Below are 20,560 nucleotides of genomic sequence, written 5' to 3'. Positions count from 1 at the left end.
CCATGTCCAAAGCACACCTGCAGCCCAGCGAAGGGAAGAACTGGGGAACAGGAGCTGGGCTGGAGAGGGGGCTACCGCATGGCAATGCATGCCAGCCCTCTCTGCTCTGAGCCCCGTGGGGAGCATGTTGCTGGGTCAAGGAGGGGAACCAAGGGCACCCCAACCCCACAGGAGGCTTGTGGTACCTCAGAGCTCTGCCGAGGGTCTTTGGCTCGTGCATCCCTGAGCCCAGGCAGCTGCAGGGCCACAAGGCTGCAGTCAACATCTCCTCCTGCCCCGCACCTCAGCCCCTTTCTGCCCCAGCCTGCTGCAGCCTAGAGAGCTCAGCACTGGCCCCAGGAAAGCTGTTTGTTAAATAAATACAGACAGTGAAAAGAGGCATTGAAAAAGAAGGAGGAAAAAAAAACACAGAAAACAAAAAAACAAACACCAAATCCTCTTTGGGTTTGCGCAACTGGCCTTGGGTCCCAGACAGTATTGATCCCCGAGTCTTCCACCCTGCCCGTGCAGCAGCTGGGTCAGCAAGAACCCTTCAGGGCTGAAGCCCGGAGACGCTGGGGCCTGGGAGCCCTGCCCTCAGCACCGTGCTCCTGCGACCTGATGGGGAGACGCGGGTCCGTGCCCCAGCAGCTCAGTGAGAGCACCCACCCCAGGACGTGAGCCCCGCAGGCAAGCACCGTTTCCTGCTCGTGGCTGTTCCACCTCTGCTCACAGCACCACAGGTGCTCTGCAACAGCCTGCAGCCCAGCTCCGGCTCCAGACAGGGCCGCTCACAGCCCCGACCACCTCAGCCTGGTCCCCCCTCCCTCCACTGCTCCTCTTCCCCCCCGGTTCGGTTGTCTCCAGCTGCTGGGGTGGTGGGGTCAGTGCCTGCGTGGCTGGTCACAGGGCTGCGGTGGCTCTGCTCTGTCCCAGCTGGCTGCGGACACCTCCCCGGGGTCTGCCCCCACGAGCTGCCCTCTCCCACCTCAGCACCCTCTCCGCGTCCTCTCGGCCCTCGCACACGGGGGACACGTGTGGAGCAGTGGAGAAACCCGAACGCGAGATTACGTAACGGGGCCAATGTGTCAAAGCCGCCCTTTGTCCCCGGCTCTCACGGCACCGACGTGTCCCGCGGCGCTGCCAGCCAGGCTGGCACGGGGCAGGGCGGGCAGCCATAAGGCCGGAGGCCAGAGATGTGCCAAGAGGCTGCTCCCAGGAAGGGAACTGGTGTGGGGCTGTAGGCGAGGCTGGGCGTCATGGGCATCGTGGCTCTGGCCATCTCCACCCACTTTAAGAGGGAAGTGTTGCTCCGTTTCGTCCTGAATTGGGACAATAATGGCCGAATGCAGATGGTTTTTGTGGAATGGGACATTTGGCCAAATGGTGCCTTCCCTGGTGGGAATCACAAACACCCCATGGCTGGGGTCCCACCCCGTGCTCTGGATCTGATAGGATCTGAGATAGGATCTGGATCTGAGATAGGACAGGGATTCTGCACCCCCCCAGGAAAGGCAGCCAAGGAACAGGGAGCCTGAGAGCTGTGGGGGCCAGCAGGATTACAGCCTCTGGGAATGGCGAGTCCCATCGGTGGGTGCCCAGCCCCACTGCCCGGCTTTTATGGCCAGGCAGGTGTTCAGAAGGGGACTGTGCATGGCAGCGTGGGTCGGTTTTGTGCCATCGTGGGGCTGTCTGCGCTAGGGCATGTCCATCGCCTTGCAGCCTGGGGGCAGAGGGAAGGTGAGCTGGCTGATGGCAGGGCACAGGCACGTGCACCCACGGACACGCACACGCTATGGCTGGGAGTCATTTATTGACACTTTCCTCCCAATAGCACCAGTTCCCCCTCCCTCACCCCTAACACCCTCACGTCCAGCTGCTGCATGGGGCTCTGCAGCATCTCTCTCCTCTCTCACCTCGCCAGCTCCCAGCTTATTCTCAGCTCCTCGGCTCCCCCAGTAGCAGGAGGTGGCCTGGCTGATGCCCATGACGAGAGGACCACACGTTCGAGTTGAAGCACCACAACATGGCCTGGGTTGGGGGAGCAGCGCTGGGGAGGCTGGGCTGCCCTGAGCCACCCCGGATCAGGGTGCTCAGCAGGGGATTTGGGCAGGGAGGTCTGGATTCCAGCAGAAGCAGGGCTGAGAGGCCATGGCACTGGGGCTGAGAGGAATCCACGGGCAGATCTGAAGGGGGAAAGAGGTGTGCAGGAGGCCAGGGCGGAGAGGACTTGCAGATTCAGCACCGCCCTGACGCTTCAGCCTCGGGAGGAGAAAGTGCCTTGGCAGGGCTCATGCCTGGCAGCAGCTCTTGCACTGCCAAGGAGGAGCTGGGAGGAGGAGAGTCCCGCACAGCACCCATCTTGCCCCCAGGCCTCCTCCGGTGGCAGGTTAGGTACAGCCGCAGGCATCAACGATCATGTCGGGGATGTCGGTCTTGACGATGTTGCTGTCCCGGTCATAGTAGAGCAGAGAGAGGGGGCGGCGCTGCGTGGGCACGCAGCAGGAGTCCACGGCTGCGTCTGCGTTGTTGGCTTTGATGAGGTTGAGGACGGCTGTGTGGAAGGAGGCAGCGAGGCCGGGGATCCCAGCCATGTGCAAGGGGCAGAGCCCCGCGCAGTAGTTCATGTGATATCCCTCTGGCTGGATGATCCAGTCCTCCCAGCCGATCTCCTTGAAGTCCACGAAGAATTCCTTGCGGCAGCACATCCGCGAGTCCCCGCTACAGTCAATGCCGCGCCGCTGGACCCGATGGGGCGTCCTGTCCCGGGCCTGGGCTGCCACAAACGGCCAGTGGGAATCGCTGTGGCCAGCCAGAAGGGGAGGCCCGGAGTCCTCAACCATTTCCAGCTCCACGGTCAGCCTCTGGCTCCCTTGGCTGAAGAGGCTCTGGACAGCTCGGCCCACATCCAGCGTGGCCCAGCCAGCCCTCTGCACCTCCAGCCACGTCTTGCTGACCGTCGTCGTGTTCAGCCCCGTCAGGTCTGGCTGCAAAAGCTTCACCGTGACCTGGTGTGTCCCGGGGCCAGGGGATGCCCAGAACAGGTAGAGGTTGGCTTGCAGGATCTCGGTGCTCCCACCGAGCTCCGGGGCGAAGTGGAAATGCAGGAGGGTTCTGCGGGAAGTAGAGGACCCTGTGCGCAGGACCAAAAGCAGAGTCAGGAGGTGACGGGGAGGAGGGCCTCCCAGCCTGGGAGCACCAAGGCAGAGCAGACGGGAGGCACGTCTAAACCAGGGAGCAGCAAGCAGGACACGCGGGTGTCAAGGGGCCCCCGCTTTCCAGCACGCTTTGCTTCTCCTGCTGCTGCTGCTCTGAAGTAGCAGCATCTGGGCCTGGCGCTTAATGCAGCAACCCGGCCTGGCTCCACCTTCTCTGCCCTGAGATCCCCCTTGTCAGGGAAGCTGCTGAGGGTTTTGGAGAAGGTTATCTGGCTGTGTAAACCAGCCCCGGATTTAAGGCGGTCATGCCGACTCGGGCCACCGGCACCACCTCTACTTTCCATGGCTGGAACCACCGCCCGCTCCTGCACGTCCCACTCAGCAGCAGCAGCATTTTGGGGCTGCCGGGCTTCCCCACAAAGGAGGGGGAGCGACGAATGCCCTCCTCTGCGGTCTGGCACAGCACAGCAGGGCAAGAGGTTGGACCCAGGCCCGTGGCTCATGCCTGCTCCCTCGTTTCCAGCAGATGTTCTGCTGAGCTGGGAGACATCTCCGCATTGCCCTCACGTGCAGGAACACAATGTGCCATGGAGGAGCATTGTTCCCAGGGGTCTTCAAGCAAGCCCCCAAGATCCCACAGCAGCCATGAAAACACACAGAGGCCTGCAAGGGGTGCATGCTCCCCCCAGCACCTCACCGAGCAGCAGCTTGGTCTGGGCAGCTCGGGAGGATGCTCTGCGGGGTGCGGGGCCTATTCTGCCTCTTTCCAAAGGCTGCATTTGCCTGGGAGTGGGGGTACAGGACCCCGCTTTTCCAGTGATGCCTGTAAAGGACCCCCGAGCGTGTTTTGTGGAGCTCTCTCTACCCAGGGAGGCAGCTGATTCCGGAGCGCCACGCGGCAGCCCACCACTTCGGGTAGCAAGAACACCGGGGGGAGCAGACGGGCTTTGGAGTTGACTCCCCAGATGAGGAGCTGCTGGGGAACCGGGGCCCGAAATCACGCTTTGGTTGACCTGGCCGCCTGACCCACCCACCTCCAGCACAAGCAGGGAAGGTCCGACAGAAACGGACAACGACTTAACGAGACCCCGCAGCCTGTCCTTGCTCCCACCCATCCCCTTGCCCCCACAAAACGCTGAGAGGAGCCTCGGGGTCTCCACGGTGCTTCCCCTCCCCGTGGTGAGGGGTGAGCTGCTCGGGGCAAGCTCAGGACGTGGGTGCAAAGGTTCTGGCCACGGAGCATCTCGGTGCCGGCCCGTTAGTGCCTGCAGGCGCTCAGCGCCCCTGCGCGGGGCTCTCAAGGTACCCGTGCCCAGGAGGAAACCTCTCAGCGCCTTCCCCGCATCCCACCATGCCCCCCACCCGTGGGGTCCCGTCCCACCACGCCCACAGGGCCCGGGGGTTCTGCACACACCTGACTCGGCAAAGCTCAGGATCTCGTAGTGCTGCACGCCCGGCACAGGGCGTGGGTAAGGGCCGCCGCTGGCACGGAGCACCCCTGGGGCGACGGGCGCGTCGGCGCGCTGCACCCGCATCCTGCGGAGAGCGGTCAGCAGGGCGCCCCGGGACGTGGGCTGGGTGATGTTGGGCCTGTCCGGCAAGCGGAGCTTGGAGAGGATGCTCTGCTTCGCCAGCGCGATGAGGATGTCCCGCTGCGTGGCAGGGGCCAGGGCCGCCAGCCCACAGGCTGGGCACCACACGCCCTTGGCAGCTGCCATCCTCAGAAGGCTCAGGAGCAGGAAAGCCACCGCGGCCGTCATCCCCGGTGCCGGCAGCTGACAGTTCGGGGGTCCCAGCACACCGGGTTCCTTGAGCCGTCCCGATAAGCCCAAGTCAAACTGGGACAGCAGAGCCGGGGCCGGGAGAGCGGAGGTAGGGCAGTGGTGCTGGACCCGGCAGGAAGGGCTTGTTTTCCCGATGTGACCACAAATATTGGCTGATCCCGGGCGAGATAAACGCCCCTGTGATCCCACAGGAGCCTTTCCTGGGCACGGGGCAGCCGCGGGTGCTGCTCTCCCCGGGGTTAAGGTGGACCCGAGCGGTGGGTGCTCGGCCCGTGCACCCGGGGCGCCAGCGCCCGCTCGGAGCTGGGGTTTGGGGCTGTGAATGGGGGGCACCAGGCCAGGCCCGTGACGGTGCCCTGGGGTACTGCTGGGGGGGGGTCCCCAAGCTGTGGCAGCCCACCCGTGAGTGGGGGTCTCCACGTGTGCTGAGGGGAGACGGGGGGGGTCCCTGTGGTGTGGGGCTGCTGGGCAGCTGGGGGGGGGCGTCTCTGGGCACACAGGGGGGCCCTCACCAGGCAGCGGGGCGCTGCTCACGGAATCCAGGGGAGATCCTGGGCAGCCAGGGGGCATCCCTGGACAGCGGGGGGAGAGGCTCTGGGCAGTCGGGGGGGGGGTCTTGGGCAGCTGGGGGGGGTTGTGGGCAGCTGGGGGGACCCTGAGCAGTGGGGGGGGGCTCACTGGGCAGCCAGGGGGGGCTCTGGGCAGACGAGGGGGACTCCTGGGCAGCTGAAGGGGGGCCTGGGCACCTGGGGGGGTCCTGGGCAGCCAGGGGGGCTCTGGGCAGCTGGGGGGGGGGTCCTGGGCAGCCGGGGGGGCTCTGGGCAGCTGGGGGGGGGGGTCCTGGGCAGCCGGGGGGGCTCTGGGCAGACGGGGGGGGGGGGTCACTGGGCAGCCGGGGGGGCTCTGGGCAGCTGGGGGGGGCCTTCACTGGGCAGCGCGGAGACCCCCGGATAGACCGGGGGGGGGGGGGGGGGGGGGGGGGCCGCCCCCCCCCAGCCAGGAGGGGCGGGGCCACCGGGCGCGAGGGGGCGGGGCCGTCAGGGCAGCCCCGCCCCCGCTCCTGGCCCCGCCCCCTCCGCTGGGGCCCCGCCCCCTCCAGGCCTCCCCCGCACCAGGGGGCGCCACCGCCCCGGTTGCCATGACAACGGCGGCCCGGCGGGAGCGCCGCGGTGACGCGGCACGCACGGGGCCGTGACGCGGCGCGTAAGGGGCCCGCCCTCCGTCCCCTCCCCTCCCCTCCCCTCCCCGCCCCGCCCCTCCGCCCGCCCCTCCCCCTCCCTTCCCGTTCCGGTCCCGCCCCGCCTCCCCCGCGCCGCTCGCCCCGCTCCCCCCTCCCGCTCCGCCGCCCCGCCCGGGCGGCCCGCGCTGGCCCAGGCCCGGCCCCGGGGTGGCGGCGGCGGCGGCAGCAGCCCCGGCCCCGGCCCCGGCCCCGGCCCCGGCCCGGCGCAGGGCCCGGCCCGGCCCGGTGAGTGCGGGGGGACGGGGGAGACGGGAGGCCGGGAGCGGGAGCGAGACCGGGGCGTGGGGCTGGGAGCGGGGCGAGACAGGGAGCGGGGCCGGGACCGGGATCGGAGCCGTCGGGGCGTTGGGCCGGTCCCCCTCTCGCTGCCCCCGGGACCGGCCCGGCCGCGGGTCTCCAGCCTCCAGGGCGAGCCCCGGCGGCGCCCTCCCGTTCCCCGCCGGGTCCCCGCCACCGGGAGCAGCCGGCGGAGCACCGGCAGCGCGGTTCCGCCCGGCCCGGGGCCGCGGCGGCTCCCGGTGGAGGCGGAGCAGCAACAGGTGAGCGGGGCCCGGCGCCGCCATGGCCGCGGGCCGCCCGGTTCGGTGGCCCGGGAGCACGGGGAGGGGATCCCGGCCCGCGGCGGCGGAGCCTTCGCCTCGAAACCCGGCCCTGGAGCGTTAACGGCCCCCTGCCGGTAGGGAGCGGGGAGCCGCTGGGGTGCTGGGGGGCTCCGCGGGGGGTGCGCTGGGGGTTACCCGGGGGGTGGTGCGGTGGCTCCACGGCCTCTGTCGCGTGGCGGGGGTAAACCCTCGCCGTGCGTTGTGCCGGGAGGCGCCGGGGTTCGGTTCTTCCGAAAACCCCCGGGCGTCGGGGTTGCCGCCGGCTCCTGCCGGGGCGGCGTTCCGGCCGCGGGTCTCCCAGGTAAGCGGGTGCTGCGCCCAGCGGGCCCCTTCGTCCCCCTGAAACGGGCTCGGAGGTGGCCCCCGTGAGCTCCTCGCGTGGTGTGGAAGTGGATGTAACGGGGGGGGGGGGGGGCTGCTACCTCTCTTCTGTCCCCCATTTTGTGAACCGCTTTTTCATCCCTTTCCTTACGTCCTTTAGTTCCTTGCGTTCTGTATTACATCTTTCATGGATAGCGACCTTTTCCAGTTATTGTTCCTTCTGGCCTCTTTCTGTTTAAGAAGCTGAGCCTGGGTCTCTGCTGCTGCACTGGTCTCTGGTCCTATAAGGGGCTTGATAACTTCTCTTTCAGAAGCCACAAGAAGGGTGTGTGCCTTTCAGAAGAGAATCCAACCTGTGCCAACACCTGGTCGATAGGCAAGGCTCTAGCCAGTTGATGCCTGGTTTATTGAGGGAGGTCTGCAAACCCTAATGGGTTTCTGCTGTCACTTTTGTTATGGATCGCTCTGTTAGTGATCAGCTGTTAGGCTGCAGAGACTCTGAACTGGCCTGAGCTCAACTGTGTCTGCCCTGCCTGCTGTCTGTATACTTTTCTGTCTTTTATGAGGCTTCAGTGCTGTCAAAAGAGGTCTGGGGGGGGGGAAAAAAGGCATATTTCTAATCATTTATGCTGATAACTCAAGTAGGTGTGCCTTAGTAGTGGGGTTTGTAAGGGAATGAGCTTCAGTGTCAGGAGCACCAAGCCAGCCTCTGGCAGAAGCTGCTTAAGTGCAGAGCTTCCAACTCTCCAGGATAAGGCTTTATTTTTCCTGGACCTCAAGGATGCCACTGGAATTGTGAATAGAAAGAAACCCTGAGTTTATTATTGCTTCTGCTGCTTTTGCAGCCTCTGTTTGTTCAAAGTGATCCATCAGAATCTGAACCACAGCTGAAGAGGATTCAGATGTGACGGGAGCTGGAAACACAAAGCTAGCCTTAGTCCTGCCCGTGTTGCTGAGTAGATGCAGATTACTGTCTGTCTTCGGTTGTGGAGCAAAGTCAAAGTTTAAAAAGCGGAAGAAGAGTACTGAAAAGAAGTGCTGGTAAAGGAAGATAACCTGCTTGGGGAGCTGGAAACATTGCCAGGCTTTGGTGTCTGTTTATCACCAAACAAAGGATAGGCTGAAGAATTATATCCTAACGGTAGCAAAAGGGAGGGAAACCCTTTGGCAGAGTTTTGTGGCTGCTGCTTCAAAACCTGGGGAATAGCAGCAGCAGAGCTGCCCTTACCTGCCAGCCGTGCTGGGGACACTGGCTGGTGTTAAAAGGAAAATACTCGAGAGGAGAGCGGGACGTAGTCCACAGATATCCCATATCACTGCCATGTACAAGAATTGTTTTCTTCCATCTGCATGAGGAGCAATGGAAGTGTGTTGTAGGACCTCATCTGCTCGTCAAAAGCAAACGCCTGCCCACGTACAGAGCAAAATGCTGCGCCCTTGCTGGTTCCAAGTCTTTGTCTTGGTGTTCCTTTTCCCGCTGACAGCATGCAAAGAAACTCCATGTGTGGCTGGTCTCAGTTTGGTTTTCTCTCACTGGTACTTGCTGAGAATCTCGCCTCACCTCTTGCTTCGACCTGTTCTCCATCTCCCTTTGAGACCTGGGGGTCTGGTTCCCTGTAGTAACTTCGGGTAGTTCCGATTCCTTTTGCTCTGTTTTTCTGTCCTGTTTGACACCTGTAGGCTACTAAGGCTGACTGGCGTAACCTCCGTGTCCTTCTCCTTGAATTCACGCTAGAAATTCTCCGTTCAATCGTACCAAGGATACTTGCAGTAATCTTCCTTCCTTACTGAATGACAATTCAGTAGTTTGCAGTTGGCTTGCTGAATTTTTTCCCCAACAGATGTTCTCGTAGGGTCTCGCTTCTCCCATCCACAGCTCTTTGTATTTTCAACGCGCTATTAAACATTTATTTCTAAAGACTTCCCCCTGTTCATTCCTGTTTCCTTGGAATATAAGGGTGGATTCTATGTACACGGAAACTTCGGAAGCTTATTCCAGTGTGTGTGTATGTGTATATTTGCAAATATGAGGGTATTTTTCGACAGTCTAGATGATGAGGAAAGACATTAGACTGATTATTTTTTTCTCTGTCCACCAAGCTGGCACAGTGTGATGTTTGATGGCAGCTTCACTGGATAGTAAACCATTACTTCAGCCTCCAGGGATTGCACAAGTGAGGATGGATCTCAACAGGTTGCTTGCAGTGATGCTGCTTTGCTGGAGACAGCCACCTGGCTTTTGAGGAGCTGGATTAAGACTCCCAACTCAACTCATGCCAGTTGTGAAGGAGAAACATCACTTGGATATGGTCCGTTCTCTGATCTCTACCCCTGCTCAGGAGTGGGGACTGGCTGGGGACTGGTGACCTGGAGGTGAGTAGGATCTGGAGCCAACTGACCCCTTAAGCCGTCAGGCTTTGCAGCTTTTTCCCCAGTGGTTCCTGAGGGCCAGTTCGAGCTACCTGCGTAGCATGAGCGTGATGAAACCTGGAGCGATTTAACAATATCAGGCTTCGGTTTGTGGCACCGTCTTCCTCTTCGGTGGGTCTTACTGGCCGTGATTGCTCACATCGTCCTCAGACCAAAACTGAGAAGCTATATTCTGTGGCGTAGCTGTAGCTGGGCTTCTCTCCATCCAGAGATGGAGTTAGTCGAGTGCTGCTTCGAGGTTCGGCTGCGTGACCTGTGAGGGTCAGGTCTCTGGGTCGGTAGGATGTTCGGTGGAGTGGAATTAAAGGAACTAATTTCCTTTGATTTCTCACCAGGCATCTTTATTGTGGCTTGCTGTTTTGGGACAGGATCTGCAGTCTCCCGGGGTGCTAGCTGTTGGGCTAGAAGAAGCGGGTGCTGCTCACCAGGGCGTAATGCGTCTTGCAGCACCCAGTGTCCTCTCACACCTGTGAGCTGCAGCTGGAGAATCACGTACCTGTGGATCGTCTCGGTGAGGTGGCAGAGGAAGCCAGTCTGTCCACGTCCTCATTCGGTGGGGTCTCTTGGGGTCTCAGCCACAATCCGATTTACCCAGGCACGGTGCTTACATTAAATGAGCTCAAGTTTTCTGGGCCCGGCATTACCTAGGGGCTTTTTCAGCAGCCTGCTCTGTGGAGTGCAGGGCTATATGCTACGCTGACGATTAAAGTTAATCCGTTCTTGGGGCAAATACTGCATTTCTCAGACCGTTGCTCCGGGCTTCCCGCAGGCTCACTGCTAGGTGAGTGGGTTACAGTTGTTTACGCTGGGCTTAAGTTTTCGAGGTCGTCTCGTGGCCGAGAGCAGTCCCAGGGTATTTTGCCTGCCCTGTGCCGCGCTGAACTAGAAACGTGAGGCAGCTGGTTTGAACATCGTAGTGTTTCGTGTGGTTTTGGGGCTTGTGTGACGAGGAGGAGCTAAACCCAGCAAACGAGGCTTGGAGGGGGGCATCGCACGTGTCCGAAACCGCGCTGACTTGGCGAACATCAGGTGTTAAGTCACCTGTTGAGTTAAACTCGTGTGACTCTGCATGTCTTGTTTTAGTTGAGTAAAAGCCGAGGGCTGTGAGTAAACTAACGCTTCCTAAAGTAACGTGGATTTATACAGAAGGCGAGCAAAGTCCCAGAGAACTTACAAAATGACGTGCAGTCACTTCCCCTGTGGCTGGGAGACGCTTGCGTAAGGACCTGGGATTCTGCCGCTGCTTGGAGGAGGCAGTGCCAGGAGAAGGGGCAGCAGCTGAAGGAGTATTCTTCGCTTCCGCCTGTCCCTGTCGTAGTCGTCTCAGGTCGTCTGCAACGAGCCTTGAGAAAGGCTTGGAGGGAATAGAGGGGTCAACTGACTTAGGGGGGAAGGAGAAGTGCCAGGAGTTGGTCGGGGGACAGGCAGGCTCACTTGTTGAGGGGTGCCTGAGGAGCGGTGCAGGGCAGCGTGCCTGCGTCAGATCCCTAAACCCCTTCCTCCAGACATCCTGCAGCGCCTCTTGTTCTGCCCCTGATATCCTATCCTCTTGTCAGAGTGCAGATGCATCAAGTTCCCCTTATAGTAGTGATGCCATTTGTGTTGCTAAATTTAAGATTGTGTCAGTGTTTCTATTCTAAAGCTCTGTTTTCAGGGGGAAGGTGTATAAATCACCCAGTTAATGAGCTAGTAATGATAACCTGGAGGATTGGTTCCAGGCTTACCTTCCGTTCGGTGCTTAAACATTTTTCTGTTGTCTTCACCTTCACTACCCTGCTCTCCAGTTATTTGTGAAGGCGATGTATGAACCAAAGCTTTCTCCGATTAAAGTGGGGTTTGGATTTCACCCGCTGTGTTCCAGCTTTCCCATCTACCTACTTTAAATTTTATTTCTTGTCTTTCTCTCTGTGGTAGATGGTGACAGATAAAGAAAAGAATTAGTGTATTGGAGAAATGTTAAGTCTAAGTCATTTTGTCATGGCGTAATTCCTGCGTAGAGTCAGGTGGGGGAACAGAGAATGCTTTCATGCCAAAATGGGTTGTTTGGAAAGCGTGAATCTGTCATGCAAAGAGTTGTTTGAAAAGTGTGAAGAATGCATCGAGGTAATCCCAGCACAGATGTTTGCTAGTATGTATGCACATACGCAGTGTGTTTCACCTCATTATGTATCACTTAATGGTAAGCTTCAGCTATATTGATACTAACTGAAGAACTTGATTTTTTTTTTCTTTTTTTGAGAAGAGGCAGCTGCAGGGTCAGAACTTACAACTTGTTCTTCAGCCCCTAAGCCTAATAAAAGGCAGAAGGCATCTGTGGCTCTTTGCTGCTGACGTAGCCCTGGCTGGGAAGTGTAATCCTGGGAGGAAGTAAGTGCTGTAACCCAAATGACTTTTACGTTTGGTCTGGATCTTTTTCTTTTTCCCCTTTTTTTTTAATTACGTGCTTTGGTAGCGTATCTTAAAGGGCAGCGTATCTTAAAGACTTGGAGAGGTCGGAGAAATAAGTGGCAGTGATGACTGATGCTCCTGGGTCCGTGGCCAGTGAGAGGGGTGCTTCAGCTGATGCTATGCTTGCGGTTTGCAAACTGAGGCCGAAGTTTCAAATAGGTAGAATTGGTTAGTTTGGGGTTTGGGTTCTGTTTCCAGCTTACGTCGATACCGATCTAATAATAACATGCTGTCCTTCTCCTGGTTTCTTTCGCCTGAGGATTCCAGTTCCTTAGGAACAACAGTTGCCCGGGGAGATGAGGTGAGTGAGTGGTGCTGCCGTACTGTTCAGGAGCTCGTGGCACAGCACTGAAGCGACTGTGCTTGAGAAGAGCCCAGAGTCCTGCTCCCCGATCACCGCCTCTGCCTGAGTGAGCTGTTAGCACGGCTTCCTCTTCCTGGGACCAGATTCGACCAAACGGCTGCATTTGCTGGCGGCTTTTCCAAGTGCCCGTTGCAGTTTTTTTGAAGTGTGCGTTTCTGGAAGTTAATGTGAGTGGAATAGGTTCTTTTGGAGCGATACGCTTATTTTGATGCTCTGTATTTTTGGCAGCGTACTGCGGTTTCTTTCTTGCAGAGGTGCTGACAGCCCTGGATATCTGGGTGCCCCGTGCTGGGCGCCGCTGGTTTCAGTGGGCCTCACGGGTGGGTGCAGCACCTCCAGCTGGCAGAGCCACGTCCGCGCTGCTGCTGGAGCTCGGGCTGTGGGAGGAAGTTTAGAGCTGATGTAATTTGTAGGTCCCCTTCCTCTCTGCAATGGAGTACAAAGAGTTGGTGTTTGGATAGTCTCTGTCCCCAGCAAGCAGGTAGTTTTGCCCGGTTTACATCAGTGCAGACATTCATTTGAGCTGATCCTTCCCAGTACTTCAGGTAAGGTAGAAAGGGTGTTTGCAATGCTTTTTTTTTTTTTTTTAACAACTAAAGGCAAGCTCTCTGGCTTACCTGTGAGTTGTGAATTAGAGGTAATTAATGCCACTCTTTACCTTCTGCTAGCAAAGAAGTTTTGCTTTGTATCTCTGTTAAGGTACCCCAGCTCTGAGGACCAAGCACGGTGACTATGGAAAACAAGCAGCAGAGACTTACTACCACGCTTACGTTCAGCAGTCGTAAGGCATTCAAAATACTTTTGACTTGTTTAACAAGCAAAAGCGCTGGCGAAAGAGGTGTTGCTGCTCAGCGTTGTTCCATAACAAAGCCATGCATTATTACAACATCCAAACACTGTTGTGTTCCACGCCTGCTCGGGCACCACTGTAGAGACTTGGCTAATTCAAGCTCCTGGCGGTCTTGTAACGTGGATCATCAGCTCCTAGATCCACTGATAGTCCAGTGTATGTCCTGATGTTTTTCGGGATGTCCTTTCTTTCCAGATACTTGGGGATCACGCAGAAACGAGCTGCCTGGCAGCATTAAAGTGCAGATATCTAAATCAATTGCATACCTCCCAACGACTTCCATTATTCTGCTAAATTTAGCCCAAGTAGAGCTGTGGCAAAACAGATTTCTGGGGACTTTAGTGAGCATCCAGGTAGACAATATGCAGTCTCCCCAAGCAGTAGAGGAGGGAGGTAGCCTCATATAAGCTCTTGTCTGCTGCCCAACTGGTTTTATTAAATCGAAATTCAACACACAAGCAGAACAATGTACATGCCTGTTCCCAGTGCCAGCTGCCCAACCGCTTGGTTTGAGACGAGAGGTTGTACTGATGACTTGATGTCATTTCTTCCTTCTGAATCATATCACAGGAATTTTGCAGCTCGGACCCTCCTGTCTGTGAAAAGCAGGTGTGGAGCTGTGCTGCTGTCAGACCTGGGCGACCTCGATGGGCTGCTAACGCGCAAGGTTGGCTCTCCGTGTGTTTTGACTTGAGCACTTCAGCTTTTTGCCCTTTTTTTGTCTGTCTTCTTACTGGTTTGATTATTATTGTCCCTTTATAAAAAGGGGAACTATCGCTGCTGTTTAGAAAGGAAGCAGGAGTCAGTGTACCAGGGCTTGTTGGCTCGTGGGTACAGCTGGGCATGGCCTCCTGGCGGCATGAGCAGTGGGTGCAACAGAGCCTGTCTCCTCTAGGAGAAATCTAGGGGCAATCCTGGACGTGGGGTCAGACTGGGTGAAGAACTCAGTAAGAGCAGCCCTGCAGAGAAGGACTTGGGGGTTCTGGTGGATGAAAAGCTCGATGTGAGCGGGCAGTGCGTGCTTGCAGCCCAGAAGGCCAACTGCATCCTGGGCTGCATCAACAGAGGGGTGGCCAGCAGGGGAAGGAGGTGATTGTCCCCCTCTGCTCTGCTCTTGGAGGCCTCGTTTGGAGTGCTGCATCCAGCTCTGGTGCCCCCAGCACAAGAACGACGTGGGGCTATTCGAGCAGGTCCAGAGGAGGGCCACAAAGATGATCAGGGGGGTGGAGCACCTCTATGGTAAAGAAAGGCTGAGAGAGCTGGGGGAGCTCAGCCTCCAGAAGAGAAGGCTCTGGGGGACCTCATTGCAACCTTTCAGTACTTAAAGGGGGCTTATCAAAACGATGGAGTGCAGCTCTTTGCTCAATCAGATATTGACAGGACGAGGGGGAATGGTTTTGAACTAAAAGAGGGGAGATTTAGACTAGGGGTTAAGAGGAAATTCTTCATTCAGAGGTGGCGAGGCGCTGGAACAGGTTGCCCAGAGAGGTTGTGGGTGCCCTGTCCCTGGAGGGGTTCAAGGCCAGGTTAGATGAGGCCCTGGGCAACCTGATCTGGAGGGAGGCATCTCTGCCCGTGGCAGAGGGGTTGGAAGAAGATGATCTTTGAGGTCCTTTCCAACACGAGCCATTCTGTGATTCTGTGAAATCCATCTCCTAGCGTGGGAAGAGGTGGGGGAAAGCTTTGAGATTATCTGTTAGGGTAGCAGCAAGAGGAAGGGCTGATAATTCCAAGCCCATGTCTGTCAGTGCTGGGATTCCCTTGCATGTGTGTTGTCAATGGGGCGCATGCAGATTTATGGTCGTCTATAAAGCCCAGTTTCATTATGTATTGCGAGCACAAGCTGTCTTTGTGTAGTGCAGACTGAGTCACTGCTGCCTCCCAGTGAATTTCTGTGATGATTATTGAGTGTGGGCAGATGCAGCCTACTCTTTATGCCAGCTCTCTTATATTTTTTTTTAATGAAGTTATAAAATTCTTATATTGCTTTGACATCCTTTTCTTTGAGAAACTAATTTCTTCTGAGCTGAGTTTAGACACAAGAGCTGCTTTATTATGGAAGGTGTTCCCTGTGTCTCAGAGACTGACCTCTTTGGGGAAGCTTCAGGTATGCTATTAGAAAATAGGATCCTACCCTGTCTCTTTCCCCATGGGCAAACCAAAATGAGCAGGTGCTTCGGAGCCCAATCCTTCTGTCATGGTTCCTTACTAGGAAAGAGAGGAAGGAAGCAGAATGAAGATCTAGAACATGGGGAAAATGCAGAGGGGTGGTCTAGATCCTGTGCCTGCAGCCAGGTGAGGTTGTTCAAACCTTAAAGCTTCTTTCCACCTTTAAAGTTACAGAAGCCCGAAAGCTGAGCGTCTGCTCCTTGCTGTGTTGTTCTCCCGCGTCAGGTTTGGATCTGGGACTGAGATGGTTTGGGCTCCTTTGCGCAGGGGCACGGGGCTGACGGCAGCAGGCTCTCTGGGTGTACACGAAGCCCTGGGCGTTGGGCACCTTTTGGAGGTGGCCTCCCCAGCACGTAGCTCCCTGACTCTGGGGAAGTGGCAGATATACCAGCTTTCAGCCGCGATGATTGTGTGGGCTTGTAGCAGCCTGAGCAGTCTGACTGTGCTCTGCCGGTAGAGTGAAAGCAGCTCCGCACTCTTGCCTGATGCCGTGCTCATATTGGTACAAATGGGCTTCATCCGATCCAGCTGCTGCTTATGGTAGGAGCTCTTATTAGAGCTGCTCCGAAAAGGAGACCTCTGACCTATCGCTGACTCCGTGTTCGGGGTTATGCCAACGTAATTGTACGAACAAACGAACTGTCTGGTCAGCAGCAGAGCTGGTCAGCCTGGCTTCCTAACGAGCGGCGTCCTGCGGATGGGTTCTGTGCGAAGGATTGGTCTCATGAGTCCGTCTGGCCGCTAGTGGGAGCATTAACAGGCTCTCTCTAGCTGGTCAACTGTCAGAAGGCTTTTTTGAGGTTTTAACTGTTCCGTCAGAGTACCTTCGCTGGGTCCATTGTGTTCAAATGTGAGTTGGACGAATAAGATACGGACGCAAATACTGTTGGCATAGTTGTGTAAGCTTTAACTACCCTCCCTCCCTCCCTCAAAAGCATCCTGATAACAGCATGTTATGATCGAGTTGATCTTGGCAAGCCTTATGGCTCGTGGCTGGGAGGTGTCGCAAAGCCCTTCTGCTTGGCCCAGCAAAGAACAACATCTTACAACCCCGCTGGCTGTGGACAGAGAGCTCGAACCTGGCAATCCTTAAGATTCATCCTGCTGGAACCGCAGGGCACAGCCCTGCCGCTCCTGTTGAAGTGAGCAGGGTACCTGGCTCTGCCGAAGGTGAAAATGCTGTTTTGCTGTTGGTTTTTTTTAGTGCTTTTGTGTGTGTTTGTTTTTTTAATTGACTGAGCTTATTTTTCTTGGCTTCAGTTTCATGTACTTTTGAGGACATGGCTTTTGAGTTTTGTGGCTGCCTGGGAAATGCCCGCTGCTGCTATTGATGTGATACAATACTTGCTTCGTTACTTATCTAGAAAAATTGGATAACGTGAGGCTTCTTCTGAACTCACTTTGAAGAATGATTACTGCCTGCTTTTATTTTCTTTTCTCCATCAAATGCATCCTTAATTTAAAATATAACTTCAAAGTTACATATGAGTTAAAGTTACACTTTAACAACAGGCACAGAGGTGCAGACTGTGGACAGTTACCGAATTCTCAGTGTGTTTTGGGGGAGCGGTTTGGGAGGAGAAGCTCTGCTAGAGAAGCTGTCAGCATCTCCTCCGCCTGCCTGCTCTAGGAAGTCGTGGTCGTCCTCACTGGGAGGGGGATCGGCTGCGCGATGAGAAGGGATTTGCAGCTTTCACTCCCGAGTTGCGTGCTTGTGTCCTCTCAGATCGGTCTCCTGATTAGAAGAGGAGCCTTTGCTCTAGGCCTGGCATCTGCCAGAGTTACAAACTTCCCAGAATTAAACCTATAGCGCTCCCATGCCCCTATAGCGCTCCCATGCCCCTATAGCACTCCCATGCCCCTATAGCACTCCCATGCCCTTGGTAGGCCGCGGTCTGTTGCTCTTACTCTCTATAATAATTTTGGGCCTGGATCCCACAGACTAGTAAAAACACAGCGATTTTGGGGAGGGAACGCTTTGCAACAACTCCTTGAGGAGTTGTGGGGTTGTGTGTTGCGGAGAGAAACCCCACAGCAGTGTCGGCGGCTAAAGTAACCCAGGAAAGTCATGGAAATAGGGCTACGAAAGCCTCCTCTCCGGCTGAGGCGAGGCAGGGAGTTTGGGCTGATGTCAGACCGAACGTGCCAGCAGTGGGTTTGCCTCGTAAACGCGGGTCCCCGGCGCTCAGCCTTGGCTGGGGCCTGCCCGCTGGAAATGGCAGCGCGTGGTTTTGTCAAGAGCGGGGGCGCTTCTGCTGAGGGAGACCCCAGCTCTTAGGGGTCTTATAAAAAGGATGAAGAAGGACTCTTTACTCGGGTAGATATTGATGGGATAAGGGGGAAGGGTTTTGGATTAAAAGAGGGGAGATTTCGATTAGAGGTCAGGAGGAAATTTTTCGTTCAGAGGGTGGTGAGGCGCTGGAAGAAATTGCGGGTGCCCCATCCCTGGGGGTGTTCAAGGCCAGGTTGGATGAGGCCCTGGGCAACCTGATCCAGAGGGTGACATCCCTGTCCATGGCAGGGGGGCTGGAACCGTGAGATGCGTGAGGTCCCTTCCAAGCCGAGCCATTCTGTGAGGAGCGGCTGAGGGAACTGGGGTTGTTCGGTCTGGGGAAGAGGAGGCTCAGGGGAGGGAGACCTCGTTGCTCTCTACCCGAAAGGAAGGTGTGGGGAGCTGGGGTTCGGCCTCTTCTCACAGGTAAACGTCGATAGGCCTAGAGGGAATGGCCTCGAGTTGTGCCAGGGGAGGTCTAGGTTGGAAACGAGGAGACATTTCTTCTCGGGAAGAGCAGTCGGGGTTGGGACGGGGCCGCCCAGGGAGGCGGTGGAGTCACCGTCCCTGGGGGTGTTCAAGGAAAAGTTGGAGGTGGTGCTTAGGGACGTGGTTTAGTGGGTGATGGTGGTAGTAGGGTCGTGGTTGGACCAGATGATCCTGAAGGTCTTTTCCAACCTTAACGATTCAATGATTCTTCAGCTGCAATGGGCTCGTGGCCGTTTCCCTCCCCTTCAAGCCCCTTTCCAGCAGCTCACATCTCAGGCGGAACGCGATTGTGTGACCTGTGGTAAGGTAAGGGGGCCGGGAAGGCAGCGTGCTTAGTTTTGGGCAGGATTTCCATGAATATGGCATTTCGGGGAAGCAGGGGCACTCTGCTTTGCAGTGCTCCGTTGATTAGGGCTGAGCAATGTGGCTTTGTTCGCTTCAGCTCAAATTCAGGGCAAAATACGTTTTGGGAGATCTTTGCTTGAACCTAAGGGGCCGTTTGTTTATGACTTCCTGTTTAAGACTGAGGTTTTTACAAGTAGTCATCTAGGTCTGTCTTTTGAACTTCCTCTCAGTGGCCTTTTAACTTTTTTTTTTTCCACTCATTTTTTATGCTTTCAGGTTTTTTGGATATTGGGGGGGTGGGGGGGAAGAGAACCTGAAATATTTACAGGAAGCTTCTTCTGCCTACAGATTTATTAGGTTTTGAATTAGCTGTACATGATAGCATATTATTTTTCCCTATAAAAAAAAAAATCTGCTTTTTCTTATTAATGGCAGCTTCCTGCTTTATAAATACTTGGGAAGCTGATGTTGTTCGCCTTCGCGAGGAGGCAGGGAGAGATTGGTGTCTTTTTGGTGTTATTTTTTGAAACTCTGAGGAGAGAAAAAAGCGGCCATCTGTCAGAGTATTTCGCAGGTTCTGCAGAGCCTGGAACGGCCCCTCTTTTCTGGAGAGCCGCCTGTGGCAAAGCGGGATAAAGGGACCCTGTCTGCGACCAAGGCTTCTTCGTAGCCGATAGTAAATGTGAAATGCGTTTGGGTCTGCAGCTGGAAGGGGAAATTCTTTAATCTGATAATGACGTTTCCGGTACTACTGACATCGCTCCTGTTGTGAAAAAGGAGCGTACACCTAAACTGCAGAGGTGCTGGGACAGGTGAATGTGCGAAGTCGGCGCGGAGGGGCGCTCTGCGCAGTTACCAGCGCGGGAAGGGCGGTGGAGTTCGGAGACGAGGCAGTGGCTGCTTGAGCTCTTTCACCCTAAAAGGGTGGTGGCGGTGGTGATATGCTGCGCAGCGTGTCACAAAAATGTGCGTCAAACATGGGACAGTTGGCTGGTGATGGATGGTATGTAGGACGGGTGGAAGCATCTGAACGCGAGGCGGCTGAATTTAGGAGACCGGCTGCATAGAGAAAAGCCTCTAGCATCTACCTGCACCCCACCGAGAGCGCCGGACCGCATAAAGCTGAGCATCGCTGGTGTCCGCCGGGCACGCCTCAGCCCTGTCCTCGCCGCTGGCTTTCCAGCGGGAAGGCTTTTTCTCTTTTCTTGGGTACGTGCATCGCTGCTGGGCTGCGATCCGGAAGAGGTAGCCCTGCACGCTGGTGCCATGTGAATAAGAGTTTGGGATTCCTAATTGCAAGGGGGAGCAAATAAACATCTGCTGGGATCAGCGCATTGAGCGAGGGGGCTGCAGCGCCCGCCAGCCCCCGGCTTGTTGCCACGCAGGCTTCGGTTCGTGCCACCTCTCTGCTTTCCTCTCCCTCCGTTCCTCTGGCATCAGCACATGTTCTATTTTTAAACCGTGCTCTGCTCTGTATTGCGGCATTTCTCTTCCTGAATTATTTATCAGTGTTTGGAGCTGAATGGAGTGTGCTACGCCTTTTGCACTGCTCATGATTGCCCACGTGTCTGTCTTGGGCCATTGACAGATCTGGTTCATGTCAAATCGCGCTGGCCTGGGCTTGGAGGGGCGGCGTGGGGTGGTGGGGCTTGGCTGCAGTCCGTGTGCTAGCGCGGGATCGTTCGGATCTGCGTGGGTAATGCTCTCCTTGCTGGGGTAGACAGGGAGGGGATGGTTGCCATGATAACACATCCTCAGCTGAGCCGGATTTGAATGGAAGATCCCTTTTTTTAAAAAAAAAAAATAAAAAAATAGTATAAGTTTTCCTTTTTAATGCCTGGAGACTGGCTTCAGCCTGGGCACACAAGGGTGGAGACGAAAACAGCATCAGAGACTGGGCATGGCTGAGGCTGGCTTAAAGCTGCTTGGTGGTGGGGTGCTTTGATTTTTTATTTTTTTACTTAGGGAAAATCGTGTTTGTTTGTTTTAATTTAAGACTTCTGTTTTCTCTGCCATGCATGGTACAGGGACCCTTTTCCAGCAGAGATGGCAGTACAGGCTTTAAAAGGAGCAGGAGGGCAGGATGTTTCATCTCGGAAGGATTTTTCC

General features: G+C 56.4%; 2 protein-coding genes across 3 annotated transcripts in view; one reads left to right on the top strand and one right to left on the bottom strand.

Annotated features, from left to right (window-relative positions):
• Positions 1 to 1,327: 1,327 nt before the first annotated feature.
• On the bottom strand, positions 1,328 to 5,506 carry LOC106049825 (inhibin beta C chain-like). Its single transcript, XM_013202247.3, has 2 exons — positions 4,552 to 5,506; positions 1,328 to 3,112 (listed from the first exon to the last, which is right to left on the bottom strand). The coding sequence occupies exons 1-2, from the start codon at positions 5,489 to 5,491 to the stop codon at positions 2,370 to 2,372; spliced, it is 1,683 nt and encodes a 560-aa protein (XP_013057701.3). The 5' UTR covers positions 5,492 to 5,506; the 3' UTR covers positions 1,328 to 2,369.
• Positions 5,507 to 6,229: 723 nt separating this feature from the next.
• The window catches only part of R3HDM2 (R3H domain containing 2), a 55,728-nt gene continuing 41,397 nt past the window's right edge, over positions 6,230 to 20,560 (top strand). Inside the window, exons 1-2 of one of the 2 annotated variants that reach the window (XM_066985445.1) lie at positions 6,230 to 6,386; positions 9,185 to 9,457. The gene's annotated coding sequence lies outside the window, so the exon portion shown is untranslated. The remainder of the gene's footprint in view (positions 6,387 to 9,184; positions 9,458 to 20,560) is intronic. The other variant, XM_066985446.1, reaches the window with a different exon arrangement.

The sequence above is a fragment of the Anser cygnoides genome, chromosome 32, assembly GCF_040182565.1.
Source record: "Anser cygnoides isolate HZ-2024a breed goose chromosome 32, Taihu_goose_T2T_genome, whole genome shotgun sequence".
Classification (NCBI taxonomy): domain Eukaryota; kingdom Metazoa; phylum Chordata; class Aves; order Anseriformes; family Anatidae; genus Anser; species Anser cygnoides.
Note: the sequence above shows the minus strand (reverse complement) of the source record. Positions and strands in the feature narration are given on the sequence as shown.

Excerpts from the sequence above, each read along its gene's own strand:
- LOC106049825 (XM_013202247.3), bottom strand. The coding sequence starts at position 5,491 with ATGCCCCCTGGCTGCCCAGGATCTCCCCTGGATTCCGTGAGCAGCGCC. Across the intron at positions 3,113-4,551 it reads CCTGAGCTTTGCCGAGTCAG|GGTCCTCTACTTCCCGCAGA; the intron begins GTGTGTGCAGAA and ends TCCTGCGCACAG.